The sequence below is a fragment of the Vulpes vulpes genome, chromosome 1, assembly GCF_048418805.1.
Source record: "Vulpes vulpes isolate BD-2025 chromosome 1, VulVul3, whole genome shotgun sequence".
In the NCBI taxonomy this organism is placed as follows: Eukaryota; Metazoa; Chordata; class Mammalia; order Carnivora; family Canidae; genus Vulpes; species Vulpes vulpes.
Window position 1 is genome coordinate 50,013,596 of NC_132780.1, and position 12,885 is coordinate 50,026,480.

General features: G+C 41.6%; 1 protein-coding gene across 3 annotated transcripts in view; it reads right to left on the reverse strand.

The window, feature by feature from the left end:
- Positions 1 to 261: 261 nt before the first annotated feature.
- FANCC (FA complementation group C) overlaps positions 262 to 12,885 on the reverse strand; it is a 272,604-nt gene continuing 259,980 nt past the window's right edge. For 2 of the 3 annotated variants that reach the window (XM_072763814.1, XM_025984233.2), the window contains exons 14-15: positions 11,430 to 11,636; positions 262 to 1,698 (exon numbers count right to left, since the gene is read on the reverse strand). In XM_072763814.1, the coding sequence (XP_072619915.1) occupies positions 1,510 to 1,698; positions 11,430 to 11,636 (396 nt within the window). In that variant the 3' untranslated portion in view covers positions 262 to 1,509. Of the gene's footprint in view, positions 1,699 to 3,137; positions 3,243 to 11,429; positions 11,637 to 12,885 lie in introns of all 3 variants that reach the window. The other variant, XM_072763799.1, reaches the window with a different exon arrangement.

Here is a 12,885-nt window from a genome sequence, read left to right on the forward strand (position 1 = left end):
ACAGATTACTCACACATAAACCAAAGTGGACATAAAATCCTGACTGACTTGGGCAGCCTGGGTGGCTAAGCGGTTTAGCACCGCCTTTGGCCCGGGGCATGATCCTAGAGACCTGGGATAGAGTCCCACATCAGGCTCCTTGCTTGGAGCCTGCTTCTCCCTCTGATTGTGTCTCTGCCTCTCTCCCTGTGTCTCTCATGAATAAATAAAATCTTAAAAAAAAAAATCCTGACTGACTCAACCACCAGACTGCACACAGAAGAGCACATCATCAATGCATATTAAGAATGAACATGAAAGGGGGAAATTTTTTTCAATTGATATGAAGTAAATATTGGGGTTACCGATTCATTAGAAAATTCTAATTCTGGGATCCCTGGGTGGCGCGGCGGTTTGGTGCCTGCCTTTGGCCCAGGGCGTGATCCTGGAGACCCGGGATCGAATCCCACGTCGGGCTCCCAGTGCATGGAGCCTGCTTCTCCCTCTGCCTGTGTCTCTGCCTCTCTCTCTCTCTCTGTGACTATCATAAATAAATAAAAATTAAAAAAGAAAAAAAAAGAAAATTCTAATTCTGAGGCCACCTGGGTGGTTCAGTTGGTTAAAACATCTGTGTTAGGTCATGATCTCAGGGTCCTGGGACTGAGCCCTGCATCTGGAGGCAGAAGTCTACTTACTACTCCTGGTCCGTTGGCCCCACCCCCCATGCTCTCTTTCTCAAATAAGTAAAACCTTAAAAATAAAAATTCTAATTCCCACTTTGGTTAACCAGACAACTGATACATAATCTCTTCTAATGCTTCCAGAACGTATTCTATACTGTCCCCTGTCAGCCATCTTTGAAGTCACATGAGCTCCTCTGGTGGCAGTGTTTAGCAAATAGAGTTATCACGGGAACTGACTTTATCTCATTGCCAGGCAGTGTTCTCCACAGCAGGGCTGTTCATGTGCCCAACGCTGAGCAGTGGTCCCCGGTCATTACCACTTTGCCAGCAATCTTGAGTGGGCTCTGCTTCCTCTCTCAAGTGCCCGAGAAACTCCTTGCTGAAGAATTTCTTAGGGAACCAAAACAGTATGGTTTTATCTCAAATCTCTATGGATCAAAAGGACCACCAGTAACAATACCGTGACTTATGAAAAAAGAGACCTGTGGAAAAGGACTAAGTTACTTTTTTAAATGATCAGTAGTTCGTGATCCATTTCTTGGTCCAAAGACTTTGAACTACTCAAATAATAGTTGTGTGTCTTGGTTTCATGTAAGGGAAAACAAATAAAAATCTGTTCTCCTATCTAAGCCTTTCCTTTAGTGATTCTCTGACAGCTAGGCAGAGTGGGGAGGGAATGCTCAAGGCACAATCCAGTCATGAATAATAAACTGGACTGGGCTTGGGCTAAAAAAATCTGTCTTCTCACTTCATAAAATATGTACGAGCAGATCTTGCCAAGATGTCTATGGCTCATTCTCACGACTTGTTCCACGAAGAAGCAGGCTCACCATTGTCTCTATAGCCCTCAGGGATCCTGGTCCCTGCAACCACGGCCCACGTTCAACGGGCTCGTACTAGACGCGTGCAGCTCTGCCAGGAGCTCTCGGGCCAGTTTTCTTGACCTTGGGGCTTCCTCACAGAGATGATCCCATCTGTACAAGGTCTGGTCAAGGAAGCCAATAATCTCATGGGTTATCTCATCAGTTGGAGCCACCTGCAATGAGGACAGAGGAGAAAGAAAACTAAAACACTAACTAGACAGATCCATCTCTTGGTCCAGTGAACCAACTGTACACACCCTGCAAGCAGTTGCATTTCTATTAGCTTTGAAGGGCTCTTGTTTGCAAGGTGGTCAGCAGAGCAAGTCTGTTCTGAGGTTGGCCATCCAGCAAGCAGTCATTTCCTAGCTATCACTCTCTTTGGACAGGGTGGCCAGAAACCCAGAGAGGCTACAAAGCAGCACCACGTTTCCTGGAATGCCAGTCACATGCCGTGCTGTGGGGAGTGAAGGCAAGTGAGCGTGCTATGGCCTGACCATCTGCAAAAGGCTCACACTGATATGAGAACTGGAAACTACTGGAAGGAAAATGCCACCCATTTTCACACAAACAGCTTTATAAATGGCATTCTTGGGCTAGCAACCCACTCCACTTGTTTTTTAATAGACATCTAAGGTTTTAACACCTAATTCTCAAGGAAAGCAGGAAACAAAGGAATTGTAAATTCTACTAAATACAGCCTCAAGGCATTCTTAGTTGTTGGGGCTCCTAAGTATTTTCCTAAGAATTTCAGCTCAGCAAAAAGGGAAGGGTGAGAACCTTACAACTGAATTGTGTGAAGAATTCACTGTGATGTTTTTAGACACAAGAACATTGAGAAGCCCTGATTTTGAGAGTAATCGACATACTCATTCTGTGTGTGGCACTTTATAGGGATCCTCGGTCAAATATTGAATCAGCCATAGCAGCCAAAGGTCAGCTTCCTCTCCATGTCCACACTGGGTCTTCTGGTGCACCTGGACTATCCCACTGCCCTGGAAGCCCTTTGATCCGGGGGCCACCACCTCTGACGGGCAGTTGAGGCAGATGCTCTGGCAGCAAGGGATGCCATGGGGCACACCTCGACAGCATTAGCTCTCTTCAACCCGGGCTGAGAGGGGCTCTGCCAGGGTGTTGGGAGCAGGCTACCAGCCTGGGTAGGGTTCGCTGTAGCCCTTGGTGTCCACATTACCACTGTATGGTGTTTACTCAGAATTCCAGATGCTATGGATGATCTCTGTCAGATACAGTCTGTCTCTGTGGATGAAACTGCCTAAGCCTCCCTGGGACACCTTAAAAGAGTTCATCTACTTCCTAGACCCTAAATGTGCAGAGAGTGCCAACGATCCTAGGGTCCCTCCTGGGCTGTTGGCATGCCGGCGGTGTAGCCATTCAGCTGACTGTGGAGGTCGCCTGCTCTGACACCGTCATCTTGACAAACCAGCTCAGCCTCACACTGTTCCACTCACCGTCTCTAGTCACACATGCCGGCCTCCCTGAGGCTGAGGGAGGCAACCTGCATTGTTGACTGAGGTGCATCTGTAGAGAGGCTAAATTCATTTGAGTTCAACAACTATAGAACTGAACTCTATTTCAGATGCTAGCTCATTTTTACCTGGGAATTGTTGTGGTCCAGAAATAAAGCCAGCAGGAGAAGGAGAGAGAAACATGAACTCTGGGCAGGAGAAATCTCACCACCACCTGAGCCGCTTGTCTCCTCCTAGTCAAAGAGGAAGTGAGCAGGGTAAGAAACCTAACAGCCAGGAGCAGATCACTGGGCATGAAGGGGCAGGGGTTCAGAGGAACAAGGTCAGTGAGAATTCACAGAAGCCCACGGTGGGCAGAGCTGATTACAGGGGCCTGCACAGAGGCCAGAGAAGCAGTTTGTAGGGCATGTCCTAAGCAGATGCTGGGGTGTGGGACCATATTTAGGTAGGGCTCAGACACGCAGCCACTGCTGTCTGCAGCCCAGAGTGTGCACAGCGTGCCAGAGCTGATGCTGCGTAAGGACAGGGCCAGGGCGCCTGCCCAAGAGCTGCTCTGCTTGGGCCTGAGTTCACATCACAGCTGGTCCTGGTTGGGTCCTGGAGGGCTGCTGGAAGAAAAAGGCCATCCCACCAAAGCCAACACTTCTACCATTTGGCCACCACCCACTCCCAGGCTAAGCAGATCTGGCCCAGGGCTCCTTCCAGGGCACTCCCAGAGAGAGGAAATGATGAGATAGAGGGGACGAGAACAAATCCATGGGAGACTGGCAATGGGCAGAGGAGTCCTTCCATCTGTCCTATTTGTAGCTATATTAGCCAGGCTGCCTTCAGCCTGTCATGAGGCCACTGCAGGAAGCCTTCCAGTTGGGAAGTCTGGTATGTTACTAAAAATAGTTTCAAAATGCCCATAAGGACATTTTGTCCAGGAGGCTGTCTCAGTCATGACAGATGTGCTCCAAGGTGCCCAGACAGCTAGTACCTGCTAAAAGCCAGTGTCTAAAGAGCAACATGGGGTTTCCCCTTCAATAAATTTTTTTCAGCTGAGCTGACTTATGATATTTTATGAAAATGAAACTGGGGGTTTCACACTTCCTTCAGCCTCAGGTGTAGGTGGGAAGCATTAATGTACAGCTAGAACTGGATGGTTTTGGGGGAATGGACTGCCCAGGAAAGGCAGCAAACCTGAACTGGTGACATACTCTAGGCTCTTTACTCTCAGCACCTTCTCTCTCGGAGAGACTTAGGGTGATCCATTCTGAATAGGGACTGTTTCCCCAGTGGTCTCTTGTGCAGAAGCTGTTCAGTCAGCCCTCAGTTCTTCAGGAGGAATTGCTCTAAAGGTAAGTATAGATTCAGTGTGTCTGTGGAAATCGGCAAGTTCAGTGTCTTCCTATATTGCCATCTTGGACCAAAATTCATGACTTACTTATTTTATAAATGGAAGTTTGTACCTCTTAATTCCCTTCACCCATTTTGTCTCCTCCCCCTCCCCCACTACAACCACCACACTGGTAACTATCAGTTTGTTCTCCATATCTATGAGTCTGTTTCTATTTTATTTTACTTTTTCTTTTCTTTTTTTTTTTTTTTTTAACCTTTTTTTTTTTTTTTTTTAAGATTTTATTTATTTATTCATGAGAGACAAAGAGAGAGAGAGAGAGAGAGAGAGAGAGGCAGAGACACAGGCAGAGGGAGAAGCAGGCTCCATGCAGGGAGCCTGAATGTGGGACTCGATCCCGGGCCTCCAGGATCACGCCCTGGGCCAAAGGCGGGCGCTAAACCACTGAGCCACCCAGGGATCCCCTTATTTTACTTTTTCATTTAAGTTTTAATTTTTATTTTTCCTTAAACAGTTAAGGACATTTTAATTTTATCTACCTATGTACTTTAAGTATGCTCTATGCAGGGCTTGAACTCATGACCCCAAGATCAAGAGTTGCACAGTCTGCCAACTGAGCTAGCCAGGTGTCCTTGTTCTATTTTTTAGATTCCACATACAAGTGAAATCATGTGGCATTTATATTTCTCTTTATTATTTTTTAAATATTTTATTTATTTATTTTTATTTATTTTATTTTATTTTATTTATTTTATTTTATTTATTTATTCATGAGCCCAATGCAGTGTCAGACCCCTGGGATCACGAGCTGAGCCGAAGGCAGATGCTCAACTGCTGAGCCACCCAGGTGTCGCTATTATTATTTTTAAAAATCCTTCTCTTGGGTAGCCTGGGTGGCTCAGTGGCTTAGCGCCACCTTCAGCCCGGGGCATGATCCTGGATGCCCGGGATCAAGTCCCACATCGGGCTCCCTGCATGAGCCTGCTTCTCCCTCTGCCTGTGTCTCTGCCTCTCTCTCTCTGTGCTTCTCGTTAATAAATAAATACTATCTTTAAAAAAAAATCCTTCTCTTTCTTATTTCAAGATAAGGTCTATCCATGTTGCAAATGGCAATATTTCATTTTTAATGGCTAAGTAATATTGCATTTGTATACCACATCCTTTTTATCTTTTCATCTATTAATGGACACTTAGTTTGTTTCCTATCTTGGCTATAATAAATAATGCTACAATGAACATAGGGCTGCATATTATCTCTTTGAATTGGTGTTTTCATTTTCTTCAGATAAATAACTAGAAGTGGAATCGCTGGATCGTACAGTTTTATTTTTAATTTGCTGAGGGACTTCATACTGTTTTCTGTATGTCTGCACCAATTTACATTCCATCTATAGTGTACAGGTTCTCTTTTCTCCACATTCTTGTCAACACTTTGTGTCTTTTTTGGTAATAGCCCATCTGACAGATGTGAAGTGATACTTTATTGTGGTTTTGATTTGTGGTTCTTTGATGGTTAGTAATGATGAGCATCTTTTCTCTTGGCCACCTGTATTTCTTTGGAAAAATGTCTTTTTTAAGTCCTCTGCCCATTTTTTAATAATTTTTAAAAAATTGTATAAGTTCTTTATATATTTTGGATATTAACTCTTATCATATGTATGACTTGCATATATCTCCTCCCATTCTGTAGGTTACCTTTTCATTTTGTTGATGGTTTCTCTCACTGTGCAAAAAAAGCTTTTTGGTTTGATGTAATCCCATTTATTTTATTTTAGCTTTTGTTGCCCTTGCCTGAGGATACGGTTTCAAAAAAAATATTGCTAAGATTGATGTCAAAGAGCTTACCACCTATGTTTTTTCTTCTAGGAGTTTTACGGTTTTAGGTCTTATAGTCAAGTCTATAATCCATTTTGAATTTACTTTTATATATGGTATAAGAGAGTGGTCCTGTTTTCTGAGCACCATTTACTGAGTGTCTTTCCCCACTGTATATTCTTGCCTCCATTCTTGTAGATTAACCATATATGTGTGGATCTACTTCTGGACTCTCTATTCCATTGATCGAAATGTCTGTTTTGTGCCAGAATCATTCTGTTTTGATTATTATAGCTCTGTAGTACAGTTTGAAATCAGGGCATGTGTTACCTCCACCTTTGTTCTTTCTCAAGACTACTTTGCCTATTTCAGATCTTTTGTGGTTCCATATAAAACTTAGGTTTCTTTGTTCTAGTTCTGTGAAAAATGCCACTGGTATTTTGATGGGGATTGCAGTGAATCTGCAGATTGCTTTGGGCAATAAATTTAACAATATTAATTCTTCCAATTCATAAGCATGGAATATCTTTCCATTTATTTGTGTTGTCTTCAATTTCTTTCATCAATGTCTTATAGTTTTCAGAGTACAAAGTCTTTCATCCTTTTGGTTAAATTTATTCCTACATATTTTACTCTTTCTAATGCAATTGTAAATGGGACTGTTTTCTTAATTTCACCTGATGCTTCATGATTAGTGTATAGAAATGTAACTGGTTTCTGTATGGTAATTTTGTATACTGTGACTTTACTAAATTCATTTATTAGCTCTAGTAGTTTTTTTGGTGGAGTCTTTAGGTAGTTTTCTAAATATAGAACCATGTCATCTGCAAATAGTGATAGTCTTGTTTCTTCCTTACCAATCTGGATGCCTTTTCTTTTTCTTGCCTGATTGCTACGGCTAGAACATCCAGTAATATGTTGAATAAAAGTGGTGAGAGGAGCATCCTTGTCTTGTTGATCTTAAAGAAAAAGCTTCCATCCTTTTTTCACCACTGAGTATAAGTTAGCTGTGGGTTTGTCATATATGGCCCCTATTATGATGAGGTACATTCCTTCTGTACCCACCCTGTTGAGAGTTTTTATCATAAATGGATGTTTAATTTTGTCAGATGATGCTTTTTCTGCATCTGTTGAGATGATCATAGATTTTTATGCTCTGTATTGTTGAATTTGGTTTGCTAATATTTTGTTGAGGACTTCAGTATTTATGTTCATCAGGGATTTGGGCCTGTAGTTTTTTTTTTTTCTTTGTGTGTGTGTGTGTGTGTGTGTGTGTGTGTTTGTGTGTGTGGTGTCCTTATCTGGTTTTGGTATAAGGGTAATAGTGGCCTCATGAATACACTTGAAAGCATTCCTTCCTCTTCAATTTTTTGGAGTAATTTGAGAAGCACAGCACATTAACTCTTATCTATCTATTTACTTATTTACAGAGAGTAAGCGGGGAAGAGGCAGAAGGAGAGTGAGAATATTAAGCATGCCCAGCATACCCAACTCGCGGCTTGATCTTATGACCCTGACATTATGACTTGAGCTGAAGTCAAGAGTCAGTTGCTTAACCGATGGAGCCACCCAGCACCCCATTAATCCCTTAAATATTTGGTAGAATTCACCTGTAAGGTTGTCTGGTCCTGGAATTTTGTCTTTTTTGGAGTTTTAAATTTACTGATTCAATTTCATTACTTGTAATAAGTCTACTCATATTTTCTATTTCTTTGTGATTCAGTCTTGCATGGTTGCTTGTTTCTAGGAATTTATCCATTTCTTCTAGGTTTTTCAATTTGTTGGTGTGTAACTATTTATAGTAATATCTTATGATCCTTTGTATTTCTGCAGTGTCAGCTATAACTTCTTTCATTTCTGATTTTAATTATTTCAGCCTTCTCTTTTTTACCTTGGTGAGTCTGGCTGAAGGTTTTTCAATTTTACCTTTTTAAAGAACCAGGTTTTAGTTTCACTGATCTTTCCCTGTGTGTGTATTTGGTTCCTCTTTTATTTCTGCTATCTTTAGTATCCTCTTACTTCTACTAACTTTGGGCTTTGCCTGTTCTCTTTGTAGTTCCTTTAGATATATTTAGGTATGAAGTTTAGGTTATTTACTTGGGATTTCCTGTTTCTTGAGGTGGGCTATGAACTTCTCTTTCAATTGCATTTGCTATCCGTCATAAATATTTGGAAAGTTATTCCCATTTTCATTTGCCTCATGGTATCTCATTTGTCTCAGGTGACAAAAACGCCTCCAACACTTTCATGATTCAAAAATGCCTGCTGCTGACTTTTTGAAATAACTTTTAACTTTAGAGCAGTTTTAAGATTTATAGTTTACTGAAAAGATAATACAGAGACCCCGTATCTTCCACATCTAGTTTTCCCATTGTTAACATCTTACATTATTATAGTACATTTGTCACAATTAATAAACCAATATGGATACATTTTTATTAACTAAAGGCCAAACTTTATTCTGATCTCCCCAATTTTTCCCTGATGTCCTCTTTTTGTTCCAGGATCACATCCAAGATACAGCATATTTAATTTTCATGACTCCTTATGCTCCTCTTGGCTATAACAGTTCCTCATACTTTCCTTTTTTTGTGGCCTGGACAGGTTTGAGGAGTACTGGCTAGGTATTTTGTTTAATGCCCCTCAATTGGGGCTTGTCAATTGCTTTTCTCAATATTAAACTGGTGCTGTAGGTTTTGGGTAGGGAGACCACAGAAGTCAAATGCCATTTTCATCACATTATTATATTAAGGGTACCTATAGTCAACATGACTTATCACTGTTCATGCTGACCTTGATCAGTTGGCTGAGGTAGTGGCTGAAAAGTGATTATTGTAACTTGCACCTGGAGGCAGCCTGGGTGGCTCAGCGGTTTAGCACCGCCTTCAGCCCAGGGTGTGATCCTGGAGGTCCGGGATCGAGTCCCACATCGGGCTCCCTGCATGGAGCCTGCTTCTCCCTCTGCCTGTGTCTCTGTCCCTCTCTCTGTGTGTCTCTCATGAATAAATAAAATCTTTAAAAAAAATTATTAAAAAAATAAAAAACTTGCACCTGGCCAGAGATAAAGCGTTAGTTGTTACTGAGGTCTATGGACACATGGACATTTTTTTTTAGCTCTCATCTATGGAGTTCATCCACCCTAAACAGACTTGAAATTAAGTGAGGTATGCATTGTATAAAATTATACAATAGATTTTGTGCTGGGATAGACCCTGAAGAGATGAAACCCAGCATGTGTGACAGGGGAGTCCTCTTTTTCTCTTGGCAATGCCAAGGCTCTTGAGAAGCCTATCTGAACATGAGAGGCAGGGCAGACAGACTGGCTGCTGTGGCCTCCCTCCTCCATGCTGACTGTTCTACTAGGACTGAGGAGAACTTCCTGACTGCTGGCTTCTGGGGTTCTTGACAGTTCCACTTATTACTGGGACTCTTCTCATATTCACATTCAAACAGAACCTGCACAGGGAAGGGAGCAAGAGGGGGTGGGGTTTTCTGGGTGCTGGGAACATTCCTTTCTTGAATTGGTTGCTGGCTGCTTGGTAATTTTTGGTTTATGAACATTAATCAAACTGTACATTTTTCTGTATGCACATGTTAATAAAAAATAAAAACAAAAGCAAATAAAAACTCCAAGAGCCAGTATGTGGATGCTTTTTAAATTTGCTTTTAACCATTTTTAAGTGGACAATTCACTAGCATGAAGTAAATTCACAATACTGTACAACCATCACTAACCATTACTACTATCCATTTCAAAGAACTTTTTCATTATCTCAAACAAGCGCTCCATCCATCTCCCCTGACCAGCTCTTGGTAACCTCTATTCTACTTTTTGTCTCTATAAATATGCTATTCTAGGTACCTCATATAAGTGAATCATACAGTATGTGTCCTTTTGTGTCTGGTTTATTTTCATTAGTATAATGTCCTCAAAGTTCATCCATGTGGTAACATGTATTAGAACTTCATTTTTAAGGCTTAAAAATATCCCACTGTATGTACAGACATTTTATTTATCCATTTATCTGCAGATAGACAGTTGGGTTGTTTGCACCTTTTGGCTATTGTTGTGCTATGCTCTTATGAACAGGAGTGGCTAAGTGTTTAATTCTATAAATTCTTTTACACAGAAGTAGAATTGCCAGATCATATGGTAATTCTGGTTAACTTTTCCAGGAACCATCAGACTCGTCCACAGTGGCTGCACAATTTTAATATTCCCAACCAGATATATATGAAAGTTCCAGTTTTTTTTTTTCTTTCTTTTTTTTTTTTTTTGAGATTTCCCCTTTCTCTATTCCTTACCAACACTTTTTCTTTTCCATTTTGTTTTATTTATAATAGCCATTCTAGTGGGAGTGGAGTATGACTTCATTGTGGGTTTTGATTTGCACTTCCCTAATGGCTAATAATGCTGAGCATTTTTTCATGTGCTTAATGGCCATTTGTATGTCTTCCTTGGAGAAATGTCAATTCCAGTCTGTTGCCCACTTTTGAATTGGATTTTTGCTGTTGCTGAGTTGTAAGTTCCTAATATATTGTGTATATTAAACCCTTATTGGATACATGATTTCCAAATATTTTCTTCCCATGCCATGAGTTTATCTTTCACTGTCTTGCTAGTATCTTTTGATGAACAAGAGGTTTTAATTTTGAGGAAGTTCAATTTATCTATTTATTGTTGTTGTTGCCTATGCCTTTGGTGACATTATTCAGGAAGTCACCATCCAGTGCCATGCATGATACTCACTTCTGACTTGGACCATTTTTTATCCCTCATGCCAGCTGGACTTCAGGAAGGAATTCTTTGTAATAAGAAAACATTTTTTTTTTTTTAAATTAACAAACAAAACTCTTCGGATTGCTGCAGTGAACACATCTCACTGAAGCCTTCATGAGGAGGAAGAGAGTCATGCAATGTAACTGGAAGAATAAGTACAGGGGAGATAGAAGACCTAGCTTTTGCTATGGACCCTGGCAGCAAGCCATGACCTGGAAGAAGTCACGTCCTTTCTCTGAGCCTCCATTTTCTCTTCTGAGTCATGGAGATGTTGCAAGGGGCTGGCTCTGGGGTCCATCCCAACTATCAACTTCACTGCCTGCCTATCCATGTCTGGATAGGCAGCCTGGTATACACACTTGTGAAAGGCCAGGCCCTTGGGTGGACAATCCACCTCTTCCCTGGAATATGAATGAGAATTAGCACGCTAAAAAAAAAAAAAAAAAAGAGAGAGAGAATTAGCACGCTAGAAAAGGAAACACTTACAAGGGTGATGACTTCCCAGGCAATGGCATGGCCTCCAGGAGCCCAGAGCAGGAAGTTCAGGAGGAGGCGCCTGCTCAGCTGTTGACACAAAGCTGGTCTGGGGTCTCTGTCTGGGCTCTCTGCAGCTACTGCCTGTAGATCCTTGGCTGAGAGAGTTGGACTTCTGAACAGCTTCTTAAGGTGGATGAGTGCTGCTTTTAACTCCACCTGGGAAATAGAATTTCAGGGTGAGAGATTAGGGAAGAGTGAGGGCATGCACTGTTCTAGGATTTATGTGGGACTTTGAAGCAAGCCCCCAGAAAGAAAAGAGGACTGGCGCCCAAGGGAAGGCAGACAGAGGCAACTCATGTCTGAGCTTACACACTGCTTTACACAAACCCAAATGGGTGTAATAGAAATTTGACTTTCTCTCATCTTGCTCACTAAGCAGCAAGGCACCATGCCAAAAATGGACTTTTTTTTTTTTTTAAATAAGAAAGGAAATGGAGAAAAATCCTCAGCAGAATGTAGCCAGATTTTTATATTGTGGGAAAAAGAACAAAAAGCTCCTTGAAGACTCGCTTACTATCACAGCCACAAATCAATTAAAGCCGCATGCAACTGGATCTCCACTGAGCCAATGTTCTGATAAGAATGAGGTTTGCCTTTTGCCTTTTGCTATCTTTAAGGGGAGGAAACACACACACAACACACACCACATTTGTTTTGTTTTAGACACTGGGACAGTCTGTTCATACATGTTTAAAGCCCAAGCAGAGGTCACAAGTCTGTGGAATCCACATAATAATGGTGATTGTTATAGGTCTGTGGGTTGTTTTTGCATAAAAAATACTTATTTCATGCTGAGACTTCTGCTTGCTATTAAGAATGGTATATCAAGTTGTGACTTGGAAAACAAAGAAAAAACTGAAAGCCATAGATCCAAAATGCCACATGGTACTCACGAACAGCTATGTTCTGTCACTTTTGGAAGAATACTTAGGCCTATTCTGAGAATTCCCATGACCAATTTTATGGATTTTGTGAGTCTTTTTTTTTTTTCCCTTCCTGGAAGTTAAGGCCTTATTCAATGAAGTCTGTCATAAACTCCAGTACACTAGGAGTGCTGTGTGAGCTATTCTGACCACAGTCCAAGACCGTGAGAAACTGCACCACAGGGCTCTTCCACAGAGCATGGCAGCATTCCAACAGGAGAGGGCTACTCTCTCACCACCTCCTTCTGTCAGCTGGACCCAGCCTGCCCTCATCTGATGGTGTCTATGGGAGCCCAAGACCCTCCTGCCATTGAAATGGTGTGCAAAAATCTCAGAGCTTAAGAAGCCAGTCTTCATATCCATTTTCTTCTTGTCTGAAGAAAATCTTCTTGACTTTCTACCCTTGTTCAGTACTCCCTAAGACTGATCTTTACCCAGACCATCTTTTCCTTCAAATTCCTTCTGTGTCCATAAACTTCCAC